A 26,888-nucleotide genomic window follows, 5' to 3' on the forward strand; every position below is an offset into this window, starting at 1 on the left:
TGAACAAGTGATGGAGTGAGGAAATGATGTCCTGGAGCCCTCATATTAATCCACCTGTTGTCCCCCTGTATTCTCTATGCTCTCTCTAGGCAGGCTGGAAAAACACTCCCCGACACATCACAATTCTGCATGTCTGCGTGAAGACCTGCCAGCATTAACTAAGTTCCTTCCAGAATGTGCCAGGGATGTTGGCGAAGGTATACCACAGAGATCTTCCTGGTGAGTGGTCCTTTCCAGTTAACAATCTAGAAGACCACGGGAGAGCTCGTGAAGGAAAACAGTGGCTTTGAAACCCCATCCACTCACACCTTCTGGAACAGTATATCCCAGTCTATGGATCGGCACCAGCTTTTCCTCTCTGTACTGGCTCTCTATGGCCAGAGACAATGAATGGGCTAGGATCTGGCCTCTGTCCTGATGCCCAAGGTCACCCAAGGCCATGTCCATAACCTCATCGCCCACGTCTTACCAGCGTGAAGCTCTTGGGTGAGGCCGCCCAACGCTTGACCGTGGTGAGTGGCCACTCCTGCAGCACCTCCTTGGTCTTCTCATCCACACGCATCACTGAGTCCTTGGTGACCCCCAGCAGGCGGGGCACCAGCTTATTCTTGCCTTTCATCTTTTCCTGAAACAGGAGAGACCACAGGTCAGTGCTTTGTTTCTGACACAACACAGTGTTCTGTCTTTTACCTCAAGTCCCCTCCACACCACAAACAGGGCTGGAGCGCCCCACTTAGCACTATCTGCTTATTTCCAGAGCATCTAAAAGCCGGTACCATCGTCGTTTTCATTTTGACTTAATTTGACTAAGATTAATGGTAGCAAGTTGTAAAGCCAGAAACTAGGCACAGAGCTGAGTAGCTCAAATCCTTATCTAACCTCAAGACAGACTATCCACCAGGACATGCCATTGCTCTTAAGAAAGCAAGCACAGAGAAAGCCGAAACCCACCCCACCACCTCTTAGTGGCACCTGAGGAACCCACAAAGTGATGGTCACAGCTCCCCTCTGGCTTCCTCACTGGGGCACATAATGGTCAAAGGACACAACATGGTATCTCAGGAGGTGAAAGTGGCTCTCTACCAGCCTCAAGTCTTTATCAAATACTGAGAAAAGTCAGATATTTTTTACAAAAAAGTTCCCCAAGAGGTAGAATCAGTGCAGGACAGATGATGCCAGTGAATCCAGCTCCACTTTGGGAATTATTAAGAGATTTAGTTAAGAGGTGTGAGCAGTGACGTTTGTCACATGGGCTTGGCGCAAGCCCAGCTGCTGGGACTGGGGTGGCATCAGAGGTGAAATAGTGCATGCAGCTGTTGCTGCCTTTTCCCATCTGCACTCCTCCCCAGCGAGGGGCTGCAGGAAGCAGGAATATAATCCCTGACAGATTGTCTGAACTCTTTGTCAGGATTGTTCCAGCCTGGAGAGGAAGCTACGGTTGGAAACCGAACAACTCAGAGTGGACGCTCCACCAGCAGGTCATGACCGGGGAAGAGAATTTGGGGAACTAGAGAAACTCTGGAACTGCTGCTCAGGGGTACAATGCTATCAGTGTCTACCCACAAAATGCAGAGCAGCTGGGGAACATTAAAACAGCAAATGGCAGAGATGTGGGCAAGTGCTGTCAAGTTCCTGAGTGGAGACTTGCCTCAGTCCCTCCGCAGCAGGGATGTCAGTAGAGGGACCCAAGATCATGAGGCTCTCTCTTCCTTTTTATGCCTTAGCTTTCAGACAGCCCCACACTTCTCCTCTCCAACTGTCAGCTACATAGACCAGCATCTTTTACCTCCAGGAGATGAGAGCAGGCAGGCTAAGGCAAGCTCCAGGGAAGATCCACCTATCTCAGATCCTGGGCACGTGTGTGCACATACACATGTACAAGCACTGCCAGTCATTTAGAAGCACAGACATGAGACAGAGACAGAGCAAGTGAGAGAGAGAGATGGAGAGTGAGATCTGAGTAGGTTGGCAATATGGTTTGTGCTTAGACGTCCCCCCAAAGCCTCAGGCAAGTCATAGGCGGCACCTTTTGGAGGCAGTTGTACCTGGAGTGTGTGCAGCTGGGATTGAGGGTGTGTGATTACTAAAATGGTCCACTGATAGTTTTGGCATAGTTCTGGGTAGGATTAAGGGTGCCTGATTAAATAATAAGACAAAAAGAGGGCCTCTGCTTGTCGCCTGCTGGCTTCTGCCTGCTATGGAACTCTTTCTCCTTTGCAATATCTCTCTGTTACGCCTTGGGTCCAGTCAACTATGAACTGAAATCTTGACAAACTGTGAGCCAGATAAACCTTTGCTCCTTCAACTTTGGGCACCGGGTATTTTATCTCAGCAATGAGAAAAGTCACTAAGACAGCTGCTTTGGTTTTGAAGATGTCTAGCTTGCAAACCTCAGAGGCAGGAGAAAGTAGACTATACCAAGAAGAGGGAGGATCCATTTAAAAGCCCAGCCTCTTCCTCTTTCAAACACTTCTCAGCAGGTATCATGGGGTCAGGGCTGGTGGTCCCTGTGATCAAGCTGGCCTCCTGGCTGGCTGGCTCTTCTCACAGGCACAGAGAGTGGCTGATTCTTACACCATTGGTGCCTCACATCTGAGATTCCAAGTTGGATGAAGAGATATGGTAAGCTAAGATTTGGCATGCTTGGGCTTTCACTCATTTCCATGATTTAAGCCCCCAGGGTTCTCTCCATGAGTCAGCTTAGCTCATTTGAGTTCTACAATGGTGGGGCAGCGGATGGCTGGCTTGGGTGATTCATTTTGTCATCAATATACTTATCTGTTTTAGGAGAACAGTAAAAATAGCTGGCTTCAGAAGAGCAAAACCGGGTATTTAAGACTCTATTAGTCATTTGTGTATCTAAAAATGAGCATTAAAATTTTTTACTTCACTCATGATTCTGAGATGCTCTGCAGGTTGCCCTCTGGGATACTCAAATGGTTCAGGACAGGGGGCTCCCTCCCCAAGTACCAGTCTTCAAGGCTTTGGTTATGACTGCAGAGAGATTTCAAAGGCAAATATGGAAGGGAAACAGTTATATGAGGATTATGCTTTCCAGAGTGCAATGAGATTCTATGTACATTATGGGAATGCCGCGTCAGTGCTGCTCAGGTTTTTGTTTAGCAGATCTTGATGAACCGCAACAGTTAATCAGGATAAAAATACAGATACTCATGGCTCCCTTTTACTGAGAGCTCATATAAAACAGTCCCCTTCTCTAGAGTACAGTGGTACATCGGTTTGTGAACTTAATCTCTTCTATGATTTTTGAAAAAGGTGATCACATTCATGATCTTGTGGGAAAGATGGACAGAGGCCTGTTGGTCACCTGAAGCAGAGTATGGAAACAAAAACAAAATTCTGCCAAATGCTGCTGTTTGTGAGCCAAACTGTTCTCAAATAAAAGTATCTGTGAACTGAAGTATTACTGTATCTCACTGAAGTCTCATTAAAATTCTCAGTTTTACAGATCAGTAAATTGAGGCTCAGAGAAGGACAGTAAGATAAACTCATCAAAGATCACTTCACTAACTGGCAAAGGCAGGATCCAAACTCAGGTCTTCATTTCACGTTTCTTAGACAATGAGAATGCTGTCATCTAATCCTATTCCATGCAGACTCATTACAGGATTTATAGAAAGGTTCTATGCCAAGGTAGTAACTACAGTCAGTGCTACCTCTAAGTCAGTGCCCTTTCTATGACTTGATAGCTAAGACTGAATTCCCCATTTTTAAATAAAAATAAAAGGAGAACAAGCATATTCATACTGCCTGTGCAGCTTTCAGACTGCAAAGGTAGACAGAGTAATACCAACAGCAAAGCCTGAGATGTTTATTACCTGTGTTCTCACAGGAAAACTCTGCCACTCCCTGGGTCTACGTCAGGGAGATGCTAAGATCAGTTATGAAGTTCAAGGGCTTTGGGCTACGGCTTTGGGAGATGTGGGAAGCCTGAGTTTATCAAATATCCTTCTATGCCAAGAACTGTACTTGTTTACATATCTTAGCTCTCTTCACCTTCACTAGAACTCTCTATGGAATCATTCTCATTTTTCTGATGAAGACACTGAGATTTAGCAAGGTTAGCTACATCCCCGGAGGTCACAAAAGCGTCTGCTATTTCTCACATAGGTGTACACTGCCTTCCGGGACTCTAGGCTAGCCCTTCCCTCTCCCACAAAGGAGTACATTCTAAAGTGGCTATTAGGCCAAAGTGATCACAGATACAGAAGAAAGCACCATGGAAGCACCTGTAAACATATTCAGGAGCCCTCTGAAAGTATCTGCAACTGATTTCAAGGCTGTGTGGTATGGTTAACTGTGTTCAATACTAGTACTTAATTATTTAGTAAATTACAATGTATTTAAATTATTTAACTTCGAGCTTCCAACAGAATCTGCAAAATTCATGAAGGAAAAGCTAGAGTACTTGCTTCTAATTTATTTTCTAAATTATGCCAATAAACCTCCTTCATAATTTAATCCTATATTCAGCATGAGCTCAAAGGAATCGGTTTTTCATGCTTTTAAAAGCTTCATCCCTCAGCATCCAAGTTTTTTGGGAGGAGTACTATGCTGCATACTTTTTTATTGTATACTCTTGACTGGTTTTGGTGATTTTTGCAAACATAAACTGAGGGCTTAGTTTATGCGATTGGCATATGTCTAATCAATTTAGCCAGTTTACTGAAATTAGCAATATACCTAAAAATGACAATGACTTTGTGTGTACTGATGTAACACTATTGTTTCTATAGGCTGAAAATTGCAAAATGACGGTAAAAGAAATCAAGGTGCACCTAATATCTGCTCATGCATGGTAACACTCATAAAAAATCAATTTTCTCCAAATTGATCTATAAATGCAATGCAATTCTTATCAAAACCCCAAAAAGGTTTTTTATAGACAAGGACAAGCTTTTTCTCAACTTGTATATGGAAGGGACCTAAAATATCTAAGCCACTTTTGTTTTTTGTTTCTTTTGGTACCAGGGATCCAACTTACAACCTCATGCTTGCCAGGCAGGTGCTTATGCCAGTGAGCTAAATCCCTGGCCCACCAAGCCAATTTTGAAAAATAACAGTGAAGAAACTCATACTACCTTGTGTTAAGGCTTAGTACACAGCTGCAGTGGTCACCATGGTACGGTATTAGCTGAGGTATAGAAACATGGATCAAGGGAACAGAATAGAGAACATGGAGATAGACTCATACAGATACGTTCAAGTGAATTTTGACAATAATGCAAAAGAAATTCAGGATAGTGTCAGAACAACTGGACTTCCATGGCAGAATTATGAACATTGCTAGGGGTGGATCAAAGGCCAAATTTGTAAAACTGTAAAAAAAAAAAAAACTGAGAAGGAAATGTAGGAGAAAGTCTTCAGAACTTAAGGTTAAACAGTTTTTAGAAACTCAAAACAAGATTCTACACAAGGAAAACTTCATAAATTATAAAATCTTCATTAAAATTAAGAATTTTTCCTTTGCAAAAGATTGCTAAAAGGATGAAAAGACAAGCTACAGGCTGGAAGAAAATATTTACAAATCACATGTCTAACAAGGATTTGGACCTAGAATAAAACACTAACAAAGCCCACAGGCAAAAACTTCAAATGGTCTAATGAGAAAAGAGGTCAAAGACATGGACCTTTCACTGGCCAGGCTAGGCAGAGGGCACAGGTGAAAAGATGCTCTCAAGTCATGAGCCATTAGAGAAAACTGAACTAAAGCACAATGAGATCGCATGGATCACCAATCAGGATGGTAAGGTGAAGAAATGGTAAAACAAAACAGTGGGAAAGATGCAAAGAAGCGGGATGATTCACTGCTGGTGAGAACATAAAATAATGCAGTTACTCCACCTGTTTCTCACAAGAGTAAACATGTGACCTGGCAATTGCACTCCTGGGCATTTATCCCAGAAAAATGATCATTTAGGTCGACACAAAAGTCTACATGTGAACTCTCATAGCATGTTAGTCACAACAGCACCAAACAGGAAATCACCTCGGTGTCCTTCGATGAATCACGGTCCACACCATGCCATCGAGCATTACCCAACAGAGATGATGAACCCCTGATGGGTATGAGGGGAAATTATACAGAGTGAAAAAAGTCAGCCTCAAAACATTATCTATCATATGATTTCATTTATATAATATTTTCGAAATAACAAAAATTAGAGAGATGGACAACAGACTCATGGTTCCCAGGAGTACTGGGAATGGGCAGGAGTACTGCACAGCAAGATGAGACACAGAGCTCTGGCTGGCTGAGAAAGAACACAGAGCCGTGTGGTGATGAAATAGTTCTGTGTCCTGATTGCACAAATGTACACCCCCACACAAGTGAGCACATGTAAAGCGTACACTGTGAGCAGGTTCTGGGAACTCTACTAATGTTGATCCTCCAGTTGTGAGGTTGCATTACAGCTTCTGCTGCAGGAAACTTAAAAGACATCTGAGACCTTTCGGCACATTTTAAACAACTTCTGTCAGCTGTCATTCAAATACCATATAATTCATTCATTTAAAATATATGATTCAATGGATTTTAATTTGTGCAAAGCAATACGACTATCGCCACATTTAACTTTAGAACATTTTTATCACATTAAAAGTAACTCCTATGCCTTTCAGCCATTGATACTCTATCCTCTGCATTGTGCTGTAAGCAATCACTAACCTACTTCCTGTCTTACCGATTTGCTGTTCAGAACATAGCACATAAATGGAATAAACAGATGGATAAACCATGTATTCTATGACCGGCACCTTTCACTTAGTATAATGTTTACAGAGCTTGTCCTTTTTGCAGATACACCAGCATGCACTTCAGCTCTTTTGATGTCTAATATTGCTTTGTGTGGATATGCCATAATTTACCCACTCACCAGCTGATAGACATTCATGCTGTATTTTTTAGCTTAACTAAAGGTTACTATAAACATGTGTGTATAATTCTTTTTCACATAAATATCTGTGAATGAAATTCTAGGTATCTCTGTGTTTAAATGAGCAATTGCTGTTCTCTAAAATGGCTACACTGTTTCCATTTCCCATCAGCCAGGTATGAGGGTTTCAGTTTCTCTCTATCCTCAGCAATGCTCTCTACTAGCTGACACTTTGATTCTGTATCATTTTTACAACTTTCTAGATATATATGATACTGCAAAATAGAAAGTCTGAATATGGATCCGTACATCTTGTAGGATCAACAATCATACCAACACATAATAATTTTGTTCCTTCTTTCCTAAGGCATTTATTTTGGTTTTATTTTTATATCTTAAGGACAACTCTTAGGATGTCCAACGCCATGTGCCAGTGGAATGACATGATGGCCACATTTGTTCTGATCTCAATCAGAGATTTATCTCCCGCATTTCTTTGTTAAGCATGATACTGATATATTTCAAATACTATAGCATGATGCTCAAATACACTTGTATTCTAGAATCTTAAAGAAATATTTCTAAGGAGATGTTGAATTTTATCAGCATCTTTATATAAAATGATCATATGTTGCCATCTTATTAAACCAACTGATGTGATTTTCAAGGTTTATTAATTCATAACACTGAATCATTCCTAAATTCTCAGTTGTACTTCTTTTAAAACAAGGCAAACCAAAGTCAAATAAACTATAATTATTAGAGAAAATTATAAAATAAAGTGAAATAATAGATGGGATCATCAACAAAAAAATTAAAATGAGCAATGTGGCATTAATACTATATAAAATGACACTATTAATAAATTATACACAATTATATATAAAATAAAATTTATCTATAATTCATATGTAATAAATTGTATCTCTATTCACTATATGTGCTTGCAAGGCAGGCACTTATGCCGCTGAGCTAAATCCCCAACCCTGAAAGTCATTTTTATCCATATAATTTCTTGACTCCCCTCTTCAAAGAGATGTGATTTAAAGAAAAAGAAGCGGAGGAAAGAGGGATGGAATGGGGAAGGAAAAAGTAAAAGAGGAAGAAAAGGAAAAGGAAGGAAAGAAGTTTCTATCACTTTCCTGCATTCCATTAAATAACTATGAAAGCACCTTGGACCAAATGCATAAGACCCTGCTGTCACCAGAGGATCTGTGCTGTCCCCAATGATCCTGCTGACCAGCATTGTTGGATTTTCCTCAGGTGCTAGGTTGTCTTTGGAAAACAAGCCTACATTCACTTTCATTTGCTGTTCAATGCTTTTCCTTCTTTCTTACACATGGTTTTCTATGCGTTATCATCCTGAATTTGCCAACCTATGTGCCCAGAGGCCCAGCACATTTTAGCCTATCACTCTGCATACAGGCTAATGTTAGTGGAGGATGATGTGAAGAGAACACCAGAGACGAACTTCACACTTCACATGGCAGAAATACTCAAGAAAACAGGTGGAAGTCGGTGGATGTGATAAAAACGTGTTAACCTGTGTCCCTGAGAGGCACCGGAACTCAGTGACTACTGGTTACCCTTCCTTAACAGTGAATGGAAAGCATCCTTCCTACATGGGCAGCTCTTCTCCCCTATACAGATGGGAGCTGGGGAAGAGGCAGGCATCACCTCCTCTCAAGCAGGGTCATGCCAGGGGAGGCAACACAGACAGTGTCTGGAACAGTCTGTCAATCACAGAGCCCCGAATTCAAGTCTTGGCTCCTTCAATCACCAGCCTTACAGCCCTGGAAGAACCGCAGGATTTCTCAAGACCTCTATTTCCTCCTCCATAAACAGAAAGCAGTAACAGTAGCTCTTCCGCTAAGTCATTGATAGTTTTGACTGAGAAACGCCTAGTATAAAACTATTTATTTGATATTATTTTTATTGCTGATACAGCTAAATGAAGGCCGGGCTTGGCAGCTCACGCCTGTAATCCCAGCACTTGGGAGGCTGACGCAGGAGGATTGCTGCTAGTTTAAGGCCAGCCTGGGCTACAAAGGAAGTTCAAGGCCAATCTGAACTACATAGAGAAACCCTGTCTCAGACAAAAAAAAAAAAAAAAAAAAAAAATTGCTAAATAAAGTCAGTGTTACCTAGATGACATTGCAGTATAGTTCGAAAAATCCATTTAAAGTTTTAAACTTCCACTCAGTGTAGCAGTTTCTCAAGACAAAGTGACTGACAGGGGTTTTCTCCCCTGAGAAGGTCCCCCGAGTTTCCTGGCGTCTGCAGGGCAGCTAGTGTGGTGGGGGTAACTAACGCGCAGGAAGCATACGCCATTGTGAAGTTGGACGCCTTGATTCTTGCTCTTCTTTAATGAAGCTGCTTGCTCCAATGGGAATGGGATCAGAGAAGCACCCCTGGGGGCACCAGGCTCTGCTTTTCCACTCCAGTCCTGGGCAGTGACGGGTTTTTCCTCATGTATGGGCTCCCTTTGGCGCTGGGATGCGCCCCACCTTGTCGTCCTCCGCTCCCTGCCCCCTGCCCCCTGCCCCCTGCCCTCAGCAAACCCACGTCAAACCTCCCGCTCTTTGCGCATGTGCAAAGACTCCTCCTATGGGCTGTCAATACGTCATTCTGCCCGCCCCTTTAGCTCCACCCCATCAAATTCCAAATACGAAGTCTGCAGTTTTCCAGAAGCTTCTAGAGGGTGTCTGTGTCTCTTCAGCAGCCCTCCTGTGCTTTTAATTAAGTCCTGTTTTCCTTATTCTTGTTATGGCTCTCTTTTCTCTCTCACACCATGGGAAACCCAACAGACAGCAGCTATAACGCCCTGGGTACCATCCCCATTTGCTGTAAGCAACGGGTGAGATCAAATCACAGGGAAGACCTTTCTCCATGGCCAAGGGCAAGAAGCGGAAGCATAGGGTCACCATGGAAGCAAGAGGAAATCAGTGAAATCTAACATCGAGGTGCTAAGGTCAGGAAAAGCAAAGGGGACTGAAGTCTGCAGGCAAAGCTGTCAGAGGACTGAACAAGACACCCAGCGAGGTCTAACCTAAGCTAGTTTATAACGTGAATCTCAAAGGCACGCTTCTTTAGTTCTAGTAGGAAGACGAACTATTCCCATGAAAACAGATACAAAGGTCACCAAAATCCTACAACCTGTGTGTCTCAAGGGACACGAATCAGTATATCAGTAACCTCAGTTTGGTTTGGTCTGCAGTGGGCAACCACCTTCACTCATCCAGCAGAGATGGATGCCCCTGAGTAAGTCACTGTCAGGGAACATCGAAATATGCACAGAGAGCTCCCTCCTTCTCCACTCTGTAGCAGTGACAGTGACTCAAGCCAAGGCACGCAGCCAGCTGGACTCATTCATCTCCAGCCCATGCTGCAACTTCAGGTTACCAGCGGCCACTGTATTTGCATATGCAGGGTGTCCGTGTACCAAACCAAGCTTATGGCAAAGCGTTACTGAAAGCAAAAAGAGGGTAGCACAAGTCAGTGCCTTTTTCTGCTCTGCCCAACTCACCTTCACTAGGAAAAAGGACACACCGTATGTCCGGAGGGACCGGGCCAGCTTCACATACTTGACCTTGGCTTCTATTTCACTCATCTCTCCACAGTTCTTATGCTCCTACAAAAGTGACAAAAGGGGGTCCTGTTACTGCAACTCTGCCAGTAGATGGACCTGGGGGACAGGTGGTCACTGCAGGCGGGGTGCACAGTGGCTATGAGGATACAGTAAGTGATACTTGGGTCAGACATTACTCTGTGACACAGGTCTGCTGATGGAGGAACACAGCAAGTAGAAAGTTCAAGTGCACAGTTTTGAAATCAGAGTTGGAATCTAAGCATTCTGTGTATTTCACAACCAAGTGCAACAAGTCATACACGTGAAGCATGGCAGAACAGAGACAAAAACTGCAATCAGATCTTCAAAAAACTATACGTCCCAAAAGGTTCAGGACTCACACTTTAAAATATCCAAGGAAAGTGCTCTTTTAAGGAGCAGAATCACTGTAACATCTATTCAAATGGCAGCTTTCCCAAAGAGGAAATATACTGGGTAAAACCATGTTTGGTAACCCATGAAATTTATATTTTTATTTTTCCATTTTATGATCAAAGACTTGATCTCTTGGACTTAGCAGAATGTTGATAATAATGGACTTAGTAAAGTTGATAATAGCCCTTTTCTTTGTGGTTGCCGAGAATGGACAAATCTCTGACTTTTAGAATAGCTCTGAATTGTTCCCAATTCTAGCTTCAAAAAAACACACATCTCAGAATAAAGAGCTCTGTGTAGCTTCTCCCTCAGTGTGGTTTAATGGTCTATCACCTTGTTTCAGTGCTACCAGGAAAATGTCTTTGAAGTGAAATGTATGCACATTTTCTTCAGAAGGGCTAAGTAACCTTTAGTGAGAAAATATGGATTAAGATAATAAATCTGTCCAAAGTGGAACTGTCAGCTTCTGGACTCTTGAGTCCCCAATCATTTATTATATAAAAGTACATGCACAGGGTGCAAAATCATCAGTGCAGAGGGCCCTTGTGCTAATAAATGAGGACGGAGAGTGAGCAGAATAATAAATGTCTGCACGTTTCCAATACCTGAAATATTCTCTTTTCAGCTCCTCTCTGCTTGATGTATTCTTTGGGCAGAAATTCCTTTAGACTGGGAAAGAGAGAGAAAGAAAAAAGGGAGGCATTTATCATGTACTGTGATGAGAAGCAAAGAAAAGAGACTGTTAATAAAAACTCATAGTTAAGTCACCAAGGCTTCCAATATTTTATGGTGTAATTAATAATAGGCTGTAATATCCCGCAATGCACTTAGATAAGGACATGTTGAAACTGGTCTGATTTTTAAAAGGTGAAACTAACATTTTTAAAGAAGAATTTCTGGGATATACCATAATGTAAAGAAAAGCCTACGAGTGTACAGTACGCCATGCTTCCTAAGAAAGGGAGGAAAAGGTCATTTACTTTAAAATAATGATTTTCTATTTTTTGCATGTTTTTTAAAAAGTAGTAAGAGGATAAATCCTGTAGTAATGGAAACAGTTCTCCATCAGAAGAAGGGAAAACAAGAACATTCCTGGGTCAGGAGTTTTCATTCTGAAATCACATGAAATTACAAAAGACCAATTCTTAAAAATCTAAGCAAACAAAGTGATGGTATGTCATGTTGACATTGTTACTATGAGAAAAATAATTACATAAGTTTGGAAAGCAATTTTTGATTATATACTTTTAAGAAGATATATCTTAAGAATAAACTGAGCCATGGAAGACCTGTAAGTAAAACTACTGTATCAATATTTTAAAACTTCTTCTGTCTCCTTTCTCCACAAATGCACATAACATAAAATTAGGTTATGAGACTCTGTATAGATGGATGGGATGCGACACATAATTAGGATAAAGTAAATGATTAATTATTTTCACTGTTAGAAATCAAGATTTTCAACATAAATTAGATAAAAATATATTAAGCAAAAGTACTCAACTAAAACCTTAGTCATCTTGTATCTGCATTGGAAATATTGACCTCAGTCCCTAATTTTTTTTTTTTTAATTCAAAAAACATTTTCAGCTGGGTCAGTGGGAGAAGCCAGAAGTGAAGATGCCCTGGGTGCATCTGTCCCCTGCAAGCATTTGCCAGGTGGCCTCGAAACACCATTTTCACCAAAAAGAATTAGAGCACGGGGAAGCGATCAGTTTAAGCCTAAGGCAGACAAAGTGTTCGGTATTCTGGGACCTCTTGCATCTTCTGAAAGCTAAAAAGATGGCACTGAAGCCACATTAAGGGAGTCCCTTTCCAAAAATGAGGTGATTTTGAACTCTTCACGTGAAACAAGAGAACAATAAAATGAATCTATCACCAGGTTTCCTCGGTAATCAACTCTTGGCAAATCATAGTCTTTTTACTTCCTGACTCATAATCTGCCCTGGACGATTCTGAAGCAACCTCCAAACGTCACACAAAATCACCATTTTATAACTATTAATTAAAACTCTGAAGGAAGTAACAGAGACCAAAGCAAATTCTAGCGACTGAAGTTGATGGGGAACTTTATAACTAGATGACTTGTTTTGTGACACCTAAACCCACTGATCAATTTTATTTTTTGGTACTAGGAATCGAACTTATGCTGCTGAGCTACGTCCCCAGCCTAATCAATTTTAATATTAATGAAAACAGGATAACCAGACAATAGATGCCTCCTCACTGATCCTACAGGACAACACAGCATCATCTAGGAATTATTTCTGGTAATCAAGAATAAGCACATATACGACTGAACCAGAATTTAGTTAAGCTTCTGGATCTAAATACTAGTTAACAAAAAGAGGGATAGACGAGTATGTTTAATGATCCCATCAGATATAATTGGTCAAAGTCAAACATGAGAAAAGCTATAAAAATAGCCTAGATTTTTCATAAGTAGTTGCTTTGGTAGACATAGCTTTAAAAAAGTACACAGTTATGAGATTTAACAAGTATATTTATTATAAGGTTATACTAACAGAATAAAATACTGATTTTAGAATAGACATATAGTTCAATGTAATAAAATTCAGAGAAATTAACACTCTCTTGTTAACTGATTTTCAACAAATGTTCTAAGGCAACTTAGTAAATATAAGGGTTTTTTCCTTTGCTTTAAACAATCCTTGGTGGGTACGTGGCAGACTCTGAGAGGCTGAGGCAGGAGGATTGCAAGTTCAAGCCCAGCACGGGCAACTTAGTGAGACCTGTAAAGCAACAACATCAATGATAATAATGGCTGGGGTGTAGTTCCTGTGAAGGTCCTGGTTCAGTCCCTAGTACTATAAAACAAATAATAAATAAAGTTTTAAAAATGGTGCTGGGAAAACCAGATATCTACATGCACAAGAAAGAAGCTGGGCACATTATATGCATTATACACTAAAATCAATTCAAGATAGATGACAGACTGCAATGTAATGTAAGTAATTATCACCACAGAACATTGCTACATTTATAAAAATAACTACAGCTAAAAGTATAAATCTTTCAGAAGAAAATAAAGGAGCAAATCTTTTTTTGTTTTTTTGGTACCAGCATTCAAACTTAGGACCTCATGCTTGGCAGTCAGGTGCTGTGCCACTGAGCTACACCCCTGGCCCCAGGCATAAATCTTTATGACCCCAGGTTAGGCAAAGACTTTTTAAGTACAATAATAAAAATCATACATGGTAAAAGAAAAAAAAATAGAAAAAGTGGAAATCAAAATTACAAGCTTTTGAACTACAAATGATACCATAAAAAAAGTGAAAATACAGTCCAGAGAATGGGAGAAAATATTTGTGAATTATGTATCTGATAAGTGAATTTAGAATACAGAAAAACTCTTATAACTAGATAACAGACAAATCACTCCATTGAAAACTGGGAAGAAGATTTTGAACAGACATTTTTCCAGAGAAGATATACAAGTAGCCGATATATGTACAAAAATATTTTCAGTGTCATTCAACATCAGGGACAGCAAAAAAAAACCCAAACAAACAAACAAACCACAGTGTAATTCTGCTATGTACTAACTAGGAAAGCTACAACCAAAGAGATGGCTAGTTGTAAGTGTTGACAAGGGCAGGGAGAGTGTGGAACCTCAGATGCCGTGGTGGGGATATAAATGGTACAGGTGCCATCACACAGCATTTGGTAGCCCCTTAACATATCAAGCAGCAAGCCAATTTCTTCATATATATTCACAGAAAAAATGAAACCTGTCTGCACAAAAGCTTGTACACAAATGCACACAGCAGTATCATTCCTGGCAGCCAAAATGTAGAAATAACTCAAATGTCTATCAATAGATGAATGAACAAATAAAATGTGGTTTATGTGTCTGATAGAAAAGTATCCCACAGACAAACAGAATGAAGCAATGATACATACTACAATACAGAAAGGCTGTGCTAAGGTCCAAGAAGAGTGTTAGGACAAGGGTGTACGATTCCACTGAAGCAAACCGCTGAGAGTAGGCAGATTTACAGACAGAGGACTGCCCGGGGTGAAGGCAGGAGTCATGCGTAGGGAGAGGAAACAGACTGATACAAGGCATAAAGGGTGAGATTTCGGTGATGGGTAACTGAGCCTATGAGTGTATTAACGACACCAATTTGCACAATTTATAAGGGCAAATTACTTTAAACATAAACTATATCTCAGTAGTCTTTAACAACAAGACCACCAAAAGAACAAAACACAAAAAATAAAAAAAAATAAAAAAAACAAATATAATTTGAAGCCCTTGTGTGAATTCTGATAAAGCAAGCACAAAATGCTTTTGAGACAACTGGGAAAAATCTAAACAATCTAAAGGATTATTGTTAATTTTGTTGGGAGTTAGGATGGATTTGCAGTGTAAATGTTTAATTATTTAAAAATTTTAACTTTCAGATTATTAGAAGTTATTGTACATTGTTAGAGAAAGACTGAACTACTTACAGATGAAATGATACAATGAACTGAGATTTTTTTTTTATTATTATGATTTTTTTTTTTTGGACAGGGTCTCACTATGTATTCAGGCTGGCCTTGAACTAACTATGCAGCCCAGGCTGGCCTCAAACTCTCACTCACTGTCCTGTGTCAGCCTTCTGCGTGCTCTATTTCAGGCATGCACCACCCTGACTTGATAATTGCTTTTGAATGCTCTAGCAAAAAAAAAAAAAAAAAAAAAAGGGAGGAAGGGCTGGCTCAGAGAAGACCTGGTCATTCTGGAAAGTAATTCTGTAGGCAAAGGTGGTTAAGGGTATTTCCTGTGGGTTGGGGGAGGGGCTGAGCAGCAGGAGAATATCTGGGGCCTCCTCAAGGGGGCCCAGTCATAATGCACAGGGGCAACTTAAATCTTATGACCATCACTGGACAACTTCACGGGTAAAAACAAGAGAGAACAAAATGGCGCAGGTACAAAGAGTCACTGACGCAGACTTCGCTGAGGCTGTAGGACAGCAGAGAGCACCCAACCATGCAGAACATGCTACAGAGGTACAATTCACAAGGCAACAAAAGGCCCATGAGCTTACTGCAGCGTGCAAAGGGCAGTGGATCCAAGGTCATTCACAGAGGGAAGCCTACCTACGGGTGGCCAAAGCACCCAGAAAGGCTCCACATCAAACTCCCTCATAACAATGACATCTCCTGGATTCCAAGTGGCAGTGTCTTGTGGCCCAGCAGGGGGAAATTAGGCTGGATATCTGTGGGAGCTAAGTCCCTTGCTGGACTGAGCTCTCTCCAAGCAGTTCTGCAGGACCAGTCCATGGGACTTCTGCAGAGGACACTGAGACAACTCTAGAATGTCACAAGGTGCTACCCTGATGGCCCGACTGTTGGTTTGGGGTGAGTTCAAAGCACTTTTCAAAGGAAGTGCCCACACGCATGTGTATGTACGCGTGTGCGTGAAATATTCCTTGGTCAGTGGGCATCACTGTGGCACAGACAGAAAGTAGAAAGGCACTGGCCACCTGTCATCCTGCCTGCCAGCAGATGGCCCAACAGTTCCAGCTTAGTTCCTGTTCTGATTATCGAGACCAAATGTGGAAGGCTCCTAAGGGTGCACGCAAAGGAAATCTGTCAGCCTGTCTGGAAAACATGGATCAGGCTGTCAAACCTGATGGGAAATTTTTCAACTAAGCAAGCACTGGCCAATGCAAGTCCTCTTCACTGCCCCTTTAAATCTTTCTACCTTTAATTTTTAAAAATTTTTTGGTACTAGGAATCGAACTCATGACCTTGCACTTGCCATGCAGGCACTGTACCATTGAGTGACATCCCGGACACTCCCCGACCTTTAAAGGAGAGCCATAAAATCAAGTCTTGCAGTTCAACCTGACTCTTCTTCCAAACCCTGTAGCAAGCCTGTGATGGATGCGGTTTCTAAAGGCAGTAATAACAATACATCCTCCTTTCACCAACTGAATCAACTACTCAGTCTTCTTATGCTCCAAGACATACAGGAAGCTGCAAGCTTGCAGAGAATAAACTCCTCTCTCTCTAGCTTGATCCCTGCTCCAGCAGAATCAGCAAGATTGTTTTCCAGTCTGCAGCAGCTGTCTGTGTATTGGTGATTGCATAATATATACACCTAGCCCATGGGCTGCTAGTGCAGGATAAAAACTGGGCTACTAGAGACTTCCTAAAAGAACACAGTTAAAAGTTTGTACATGATATGGATGAGACCACTGTGACTCACCAAAAAGGAAAAAAATACATAAAAATATTCTGTCCTTATATTGTTTTGTGATTGCTTTACAATTCCCTCACACTTGCTGCATCCTATATAGTTCTTATAAGAAAGAAAAGGTACATGCCCAATGCGGGACAGTGGGGCAGCTCATACAGAAAGATACCTTGGCCTGGCACAGTCACATCAAGTTGAAAGTTAGTAAAGCTGGGAAGCAGATACCACAGTACTTGTTATGATTCCACACTCGCACGGGTTTTTGTATCACCCAAACCACTGGGACAGAAAGTTTCTACTGTCACCATCTATGACTCTGGCTAGGGGTGCTTTCCAAGCATGAGTCAAATTCTGACAAAATTTCCAGCAAGGGAAAATTTCATTTCCCACACAGACCATGAGGCCCGGTGGGGTCATGGCCAGCAGGCAGACTTATGGGTGGACTCTGGGGAAAAGCCCTGGCCTCTCCACATGATACCCTCAGCCCAAGAGCATCCTATAGAATCGGTATTTCAGACCTGTCAGACAAGCAGATGGACAACAGAAACACTCATTCAGCATGTAGGGCAGGCCGTTTGCTAGACATGCTGAGATGCCACTGGAATCATAAAAAGAAACTTTCATATTTAATACATTTGAGGGAACAGGAGCTGGATTCAAATCCAGATATTTCACTCAAGTTCCATTTTCTTGCCTTTTTAAAGACAAGCTGCAATTTTGTTTTCATTGTATATATCTGAAAACATACATGATGCTGTGACACACACATATACCGAACTTACTGCGGTCTAGCACATTAACACATCTATCACCTCACGAAGGTAGCATTATGTGGGAAAATCAGCTAACATCTCTCAGCACATTTCCAGTACACAAATATCATTAGGGTACTCGCACCTCAAGCCGTGCATCAGATCGCTAGACTTATTTACCCTACATAGCTGAAATTCCACATCCTTTGGTCTCTATCTCCACACCCCTCCCAACTGCCTTTCTACTGCTTCTATGTACTCCTGTTTATGTTTCTATTCCACGCTAAAATGAATCTCACTGCGTCTCTGTTGGGCTTATTGTAATGTTCTTGAGGATCATCCACGTAGTCACAAATGGCAGAATCTCCTGTAAGGTGAAACAGCATTCCATCAGGCAGATAATAAAACCTCATTTGCCTCCGTAAAATTTAAACGGCCTGCAACAAGTAATTCCAACAGAGGAGTCCAGAAGATGTGTCTCACAGTCTAGCAATAAGTTACAAGTATGTGCGGAGTTGCTGCCATTTGGGGAAATATTAACCATCTCTTATCTGTCCCAGAGCTGTCACCAAGCAGCTGTGTGACCTGAGACACACAGTTACCTCTTTAAGCTGGTTTTATCACCTGAAAAGCCGAGGTGATTTTGGTTTAGGATTATTGCTTCTCATATGAATTCGTAAGGGATGCACCCTTTATCCACTGGGCATCAATTTGCACACACGGCAGTGGGTGCAGGGAGCAATCTACTGAGCAGTGCCACCCAGATGACATGGGAATGCTCAAGTTTCCTGACTTCAGCCATTATAACAAATCACCAGATAACTGACAGCAACACTTCAAGTGTGGTATCACGTGAGGACCTCAAAGTGTGGTCCCAGGCCCCGCCGTACCAACAGCGCTGAGGAGCTTTTCTAGGAAGGCCGCTTTTCAGGGAAGATGTTCTGGGAGGGCCGGCAGCACACTCTAACGGAACCTCTGGATGGAGTGCTTGAATCTGGACCTAAAAAGCATTGTGCCTGTGTCACTGAGAGTCTGACGTGGATAGTGCTGAGCTGGAAAATGTGTAACGTGGTCAGAAAAGCTGAGGAGTAAGACGAGCATGTGTGCTGGCTTCCAAGTGCGAGACAATAGGCTGCTAAGGATGCATAATCCCACGGTTCTGGAGCCAGGTGCTGGCAGGTTCCGCTGGCTGTGGAGACTCAGGGTTCTGAGGAAAGAAGGAAGCTTATGCCGTCCTTCCACAGCTACACAGCAAGCTGGCTAGATAACCAGTGGTGCCTCTTTTGTAAGAGCCTTGATCGCATCCAGGAGGGCCTAGCAACTGCCTAAACATCCACCGGTTAATGTTATGGCATGAGCAATGGCTGGATTTTGGAGGAGACACATGCCAACCATAGCACCCTGGTAGAAACACTGGCCTGGGTCTGCAGCCTCATCTTGGGTTCACGGTGGTTCTGTGATCCTGAAGCAGTCCAAATGCCCTTTGATGCAGGCACCAGGCACTGCTCAGGAACCAAAGAGAGCGTGGTGCTGGCTCAGTTCAGACATTCCTGATGGGGAAAGTTCTTGAGTTCGAAAGTAGCAAAGGAGACAGGCGTGGCATTAGGTGGAAGAAGAAAGTGCCACCAACTGACCATCACAATCCCAAACTGATAGGAGAGCTCTGGGCTATGGACCTGTGACAGATCCAACAAGGAAAGCAGAGTGCAGAGCAGTGTGCAAATGGGCTTTGAATGCATTTTAGTTTAGTTCAGAGGGAGGGTGATGGTGAGGAAGCTCAGGTAAGACACAGCAGAGGAAAACCAGAAGCTGAAAAGGCCTGTTTCTCGGTATTCATTTGAAAACAGACTCTGCAGCCCAATTACTCTGAGAAAAGCACAGGGAGGGTGAGCTCCAAAGGGGGAAGATGTGTTTGAACAGACGCCAGGTGCAAAGAGACCTCCTACAGAGTCAAGAGCTCAGCTTGTTGACAGTAGAATTATCTGGAGTTTGTAGGGGAAATTTCCAAGTCTGCTCTAAAGTCTTTCACAACACAGATTTATAGCCTGGGTTGCTTTGTTTTCTTAGTAAAATACATCCCAGAAATACCAACACAGAGGGGAAGAGGTTTCCTGTCTCCAAAGGTAAGGAGTTTTCTTGGCCCTTTGGACCTTTCTATCCTGTAATATGCAGGAGAATACAACCTTTTTACCTGGCTTGAATGAACACCTGTAAGTTTTTCTTCTGGTGCATGTTATACACCCAACTTCAGTAAATTCAAACTCGTATCTCAGGGCTAGACTATCTGCGAATCTTTTAAAAAGATACGTTAATTGTAAAACATTTTAAATTACAGAAAAGCATGTGCCTGATAATTTATATACCCACCATCAAGGAGAAATTCTGTTCTTAGGATGCTAAATTTGCTTTCTAATTGCGCTCTCTCCTTTTGCTATTGAACAGAGATACGGTTTAGCTAAAATCCCACGTCCCTTCTTTGTCTCTATAATGGCAGCTATTTTCTTCAAGTTAGTTCCCTGAATACTGTAATATGCTCTACATGTCCTTGTATTCATAAACAATAAAATACCCTGTTGCTCTTTGCATATTTTTAAATACAAAGATGCACATTCTGAAATTTCCTGTTTCCTCTGTAAAGTACAATGTTGTTTTCATACATTTAAATTTATGCCCATCTGACAGACATAAAATGCTATGTCTGTGCCGCTTTTATATTTTCTGCATTGCTTATGAGGCTGAATATCCATCCTTTTCATACGTTAGAATAGAATGGTGCTTCCTCCTCGGTAAAGTGCTGTTTGATGTTCTTGTGATCTTTCTTAAATTTGTCTTCTTTAATATCTTCTGGATATTAATTTGGTGGTGTGCATCATACATAAAATTTCTTCTTCCTGGCTGAAGCCTATTTCACTTGGTGACATCTTTTGCCTAGTAAAATATGTTAATTTTAATAAAGGTAGGTTCAACACTCTTTTGAATTACTATATTACCCTAGGACAAGGGGGTTTATTATAGTTTTCTAAAAAAAAAAAAAAAAGTATAGTAGTTGTCTTCCATAGATCTTCATTAAGCTTTGACCTTTAACTAATTTGTACTAATTTTTAATACCTTTACTGAGATACCTATATTAACAATGTTTTCTCATTACTAACTAAATGGGATTTTTATAGAGAATGAACTGAAACTATAGATAAATTTGGGTAGAACTGTTATCAGATAACAAATCACTCCCATTTTCACACCTTTTATGCTCATCCATAAACTTTATTCATTTTATTGGACAGATCTTGGGGATCATTAGTCACTTTCTAGGTAAATCATACTTTTTGTTAAAAATATAAAAAGTATCTCCCTTTACAGAGACATTTTGCTTGCTGACTATAACTGGGAATGTTATTTAATGTTACAATTGACCCTTTTTCTAAAAATCTTGCTTAAATTCTTGTTCATTCTGAAAGCTTCTTTGCAGATTGACTAGATTATCTCTGCAGACAGTCCTACCACCCAGGAGGATTGACAGCTTGTTTCTCCCGTCCTAATACCACTGACCTCTCTTGCCTCACTGCTCCTGTAAATCCCTTTGGTATTGTGCTGATAGGAAGCACAGACTGTAGTAGGCACCCCTCCTGACATTTGTGGAAATGCTACTACGACATTGTGGAACTCTTGAATAGACTAAGTATCCATGTATACCTAGTGTGTCCTAAACTTTTTTGTTTTTCCCCGTGAAGATTATTTCATCAAATTCTTTCTCTCCAATAATTCAGACAATCACTTAGCCATATGTTCTAATGTTAAACCATAAATTCCATAAATATACCTTCTAATGTTAAACAGCTCAAATACTATCTTCTCCGGTGTTCCTTGCCTATGTACTCTAACATAGCAAATTTTTCTCTAACACAGAATCCCAATTCTGCATTTCTGCTTTATTTTTTATCTGCCACTCATTATTATTTAATGTTTCATGTATTTTTACTTATTATTTCTTTGATTTGTTTCTCCATGCTAAAATACAAGGTTCCAGAGAGAGGAATGTTTGCTGTTTGTGCTGTATCCCCATTGCTTACACTCAAATTACACATTTGATATATGAAGCCTGGGAGACTCCAGGTATAACTTGCACTGACTCATAAACATGCTCATGTTGGACTCTGTTAATATTTTAACTTTTGTGGGGAAGACATCCACATTCACTTTATAAGATTATACTTAGCACCAGAGCAACTGCCTGATAAGCAAAAGGTTCTGAGTTGGATTCCCTTTACCAAAAGATTATACTCAGTTTTGGGCTAGAATTTTGCTGATTTTCAAGTAAAGATGAAGAGCTTTACTTATTTTGTCTACAGTCTGAAATAACCTAAGTTCAGTTTTTATTTAGCTTTCTGATGGTATACGTTAACTTGTCAAAGGCAGTATCTTTCAAGATTATACATGTTATAGATTAAAAACTGGTGGTCAATTTAACACCAGCTGAATTAAATCAGCATGGTGCTGAGTGTGGATGGCCCACCTGAGGAAAGCTGCCCACATAAAAGGAGACCTCGAGAGGAAGAGTGCGACATGTGGGTTCTCCTACATGTTGCTGTTTTGAGCTAGCTACCTGTTCGCCTGGAAGAGCTCGTCATGATTAGCTTCTCCAATATGAATTTGGCCATTATCATTGGAGGAACTCAGGACCTTGTTGGTGAGAATGGCTGTGGTTCACTTTGGGGGAGCTCTGGTCCTTACTCTGAGCATCATTTTCTGGCTCTGGAGGGGAAGACGTGTGCCTTTAATCTCCAGGAGAAGTTGTTTGTCACCTGGCCTCCTGACATTGTACTTGACTGTTATCATTGGAGAAGCTCGGAACCTCACTGTCACTGATGATGGGTGTGGTTTTCAGGGATCTCTGGTCCTTATTCTTAGTGTCACTTCTTGGCTTCAGCATAGAACCCTCAACCTACGAGCACAGCTCCTTCGTCCCACTGGCACAGACTTTCTAGCTTCCACTGACCTTTGGGCCTTCTCAGCTCAAATCTGTGAAACAGACTTGCGTCAGTCATTGTGATGGGCTCTAGGCCCCCAATTGGACTCATGGGAGGCATTGCTGTGGGCTCTAGGTTTTCAGCTGGACTCACGCAGGACATTACCGTGGGATCCAGAACCTGGGCTGGATTTTCTAGGTCCTTAGAGTTGTGGACAGATTTCCTGCATTTTTTTGTATTTAACTCTTGGTGATCATCATAAAATAGTATAAATTCTGTGTCCTGGATATAACTGTTCTCCTTGTAAACCCTGACTATACCAACACATCTATGCAAATTTCGTTATTATCCATTTTGTCCAAACTCTCTTCTTTTGCTTCAAGTTTTCATCACATTCTGTTTTGCAAAATATTTTTATCTGCAATTTTGATCTACTGTCTGTCTGTCTTTCTTTTGACTTTTTGTCTTTTTCCTTTTTATCGGTACCGGGGATCGAACTCACGACTGCCTGCTTGCAAGGCAGGCACTTATGCCGCTGAGCTAAATCCCCAGCCCCCTCTTTTGACTTTTTTGCGACGAGGTCTCACTATGCCATTCACTTCAGCTCACTTTGTAGCCCAGGCTGATCTCAAGCTCAGTGATCCTCCTGCCTCAGCTTCCCGAGTGCTCTTGCAGGGGTGCACCACTCTGCCTAGATTCTATTGTCATTATTAACAGTACATGCCTTTTCCTTCTTGATCAAGTTCATCCAAGCCTCATGTTAGTTTATTTTTTCAAACCACTTCTTTGTTACATTAATTCTGCCTGTAGTTTCTCTTGTATTACTTTCTCTTAAATTTTTTTTTTCTTCTCTTCTGATCTTGTCATACTAACCACTCCCTGTGATGGCTCTACTAAACTACAACACTAAAATCATGCATCAGAGAAAGTTTTCTAACTCTGCTTCTCTTTTCTTTTATATACCTTTAAGTCTGTGGTAGAACATTGACAGGTTCACAGTGACTGTACCTTTCTGGTGAATAAGTCCGTCCATCCTAACAATGGTCTTCACCTCTCACTACGCTTTGTCTTAAAGTCTCTGTGTAGTGTCATGTCTCAAATGGTGCCTTCAGCTTTAACTCGCCATTTCACACGCTGATTCGCCATGCAGCTTGTGACTTTCAGAAACAGTAAAGAATCAGGGCACAGCATCTCCCGGTGTCATGCATGTGCCCAGCACAGCAGCACACATGTGCAAGCCCCTAGTGAGTTTAAGGGGAACGCGAAGCATGTTTGCTCAGTGCATTTTCCAAATACAAGGACTGCAACAAAAATACCCAATTATTACATTATCTGCTATAAAATATCTCCTTCTGGGTCTCTTTCAGGAGACCCAAAGAAAACTGTCATAGAAGTAAGCACAATGAACTGAAAGAAATTGGGAGACCTGGCTTTCCTCTGGCTTCAGCTATGACAGCTGTGGGCTTCCTCTCTGTGTTTTCACCTGGCACCTACTTTCTGTTACACAGAGTAGACAATATATTAAGTATCTTCTAAACCCCTGAAAACTCTCTAAGTCTTTTAGCCTTTAAGTGTCACTTTTCTAATCGAGTACTTTCACTATGATGATACTGAGTTTAGAAACCACTGAAGAGTCTGGATGAAGTTGAATGGGAATGCCATTAAAATGTCCCTATTACACTAACACTGAACAGAAATACATCAGATTTTTAAAAAATTGAACAAAATGGACTTATGAAACACATCCCTACATACTTCATTTATCTGCTGTGCGACTGAAATTTCTGTGTCTTGTCTGCCTCTGGCACAAGCTTTTCTCATTATTCTTTTTAAAATCTGAATTGTTCAGGTATAGCAGGAATAAAGGCTGGATGGGAAAAGTCACAGAGGCTGGAGAACAGAGCCCTGCCAGTCACCATGAAATTCTAGGCAGGGCTCAGGGATATAGCTCAATGACACAGCACCTTCCTGGCAAGCATGAGCTCATGAGTTCAAGTCCCAGTGAAAAAAAAAGTCCAGGCAAAAAAGGGTAAGACAGCCAACTTAAAATCCAGGTCACTGTGGCCTGCCTGGTTTACTTTAGTTTTTTATTTTTGGTACCAGGAATCAAACTCGGGACCTTGCGCTTGCCAGGCAGGCACTGTGCCACTGAGCTGTATTCATAGCCTTGGTTTATTTTAATTAAAAGAGGACACAATTCCTTGAGAAGTTTCAGCTGTACAGTATGAGCAAGAACATACACAATTAAATATCTCCATTAAATAGTAACGCTCCATCACCTAGGCTACATTTGGTCTAATTAAAAGGTAAACTAAATTCCTAAGGAAAAATAACTGCCACCAGGCACAATAAATTTATTTTAATGTAGAATCCAAGTAAGGTAAGGCTACACATCCCATTGGAGGGAAGAAAAAACCAGTGCGGTACAACTGCTTAACTTCTGCTCTCTCAGATTATTGCGAGAAGGGCATCTTCACACCGAGTGAGTACTCAGAGTGAGACAGGACTTTAAATGGCAGTGGACCCTGCTGGGACCAGTGCAAATGCTCAGAGATCAACTTGTAATCTCTTCAGAAGCCCTCAGCGGCACAGTGACATTCACCATGATTTGGTTGGCACAACTGATGACAACAGAAAGAGAGACCCAAGAATGTTCTGATCACATGTTTAAGGACCTTTCTAATCCTGGCACCGGCTGGGAGGCCAGAGGCAATGTTACTCTGAAGGTAGAAATGCCTTTGAAAGTACTTGAGCTCAGATCTGAAAGTCAGAAGCTGTGTGCACAAAAAAGTCTTGAAGTAGCTTCGGATAAGTGGCCACTCTGTCTCTCTTTTCACATCTATCACATAAAATCCTACTTTCTCTGTCCACCAGATTAGAAGTCACTTACCAGGCCACATGCAGTTTTAGCTATGAAAGCCTAAACCAAGGGAACCATTTAATTCTTAAGTTTTTGGTTTAGGAAAACAAAACAAAACAAAACAAACTTCCCTCTATTTTTTCCTATTCTTCCTCAGCCACCTTTGAAACAGAAGCAAAAGACTGGCCTTGCTTCCTCCAAGGCCTGATGAGGTCTGAGTGTTTATTTGTCAGTATCTGCAGCCGTAACTTTCACATTGATGAGATCAGATGTACAGAACCTGAGGGGCCAACTATAAGGGCTAGGGATAAGAAAACAACTAAAAGAACACAGATGCGTGCTCTACAGTGAGAAGTCTGCAGAAAAGCAAGGTCCCAAGGCCCCTGCAGAGGGAAGCCAGGCCAGGTGTTAGAAATGGCCCCCAAAAAACACCTGCCACGGGACTGGTGTAAGGACACAGAACAGAGTCAGTGACAGGAACTACTCAAAGCTGGTGTGTTTTGTAGAATAAAGCATCCCTCATGGAAAGGTTCCTGGGGTTCACTAACTCACAGGGAGTTCTGGGGTTTTTTTCTTACAACAACCTTAGTTTAGACCAAACAGCATACTAGCCAGACATTGTCTATCGTTACAACAAAAGTCAGCTTTTCTTGCTACTGAGACTCACGATTTGGTTCTCAGTATTTTCCACCAAAGTGGAAGTGGCTCCAGGGTCAAATAATCCTTTCCATCATCTTTTCCTCTCGGTCCCTCTGCACAGAAGTCTGTGCTCAGTTTATCCCATGCCAGACGCAGCCTCCAGAAACACTCACGCTCCTTACCTCTCAGCCAGCATTCATATTAGGTTTCTACTTCCAACCTTGCATGCTGTGCCACTGACCATGGTGAGACTGAGAGAGCTTTTCTTCTCTCTTTCCTTCCTCTACCTCCCCGAAACCCCTCTCTTTCTCTTTCCTCCATACTAAGTGGCAATCACAAGAAAAAGGAAGACACAAGAAAAGGAATATTATCAGAGGGAAGTAGACATAACACCATAATACTCTTGCAAAAGTCCACATCAAAACAGAGGAAAATGCCAACTCAGAAAGTTTCTCAGTAATAGCAGCCTACTAGTGGCTGGAAATATTCTGCTGAGAATTTTCAGGAAACTCAATCTTACAGTCATGCTCTGAAGGACCTCGAGGAAACTGAAGGGTCGG

At 41.5% G+C, this 26,888-nt stretch overlaps 1 protein-coding gene across 7 annotated transcripts in view; it reads right to left on the reverse strand.

Annotated features, from left to right (window-relative positions):
- The window catches only part of Tln2 (talin 2), a 377,519-nt gene that overhangs the window by 132,812 nt on the left and 217,819 nt on the right, over positions 1-26,888 (reverse strand). For all 7 annotated transcript variants that reach the window (XM_063243368.1, XM_063243367.1, XM_023562272.2 and 4 more), the window contains 3 exons: positions 11,505-11,568; positions 10,423-10,527; positions 470-625 (listed from right to left, as the gene is read on the reverse strand). In XM_063243368.1, coding sequence (XP_063099438.1) covers positions 470-625; positions 10,423-10,527; positions 11,505-11,568 — 325 coding nt within the window. The remainder of the gene's footprint in view (positions 1-469; positions 626-10,422; positions 10,528-11,504; positions 11,569-26,888) is intronic.

Source organism: Cavia porcellus, unplaced genomic scaffold, assembly GCF_034190915.1.
Source record: "Cavia porcellus strain 051 isolate PalLab524CR breed Dunkin Hartley unplaced genomic scaffold, mCavPor4.1 scaffold_38, whole genome shotgun sequence".
Lineage (NCBI taxonomy): Eukaryota > Metazoa > Chordata > Mammalia > Rodentia > Caviidae > Cavia > Cavia porcellus.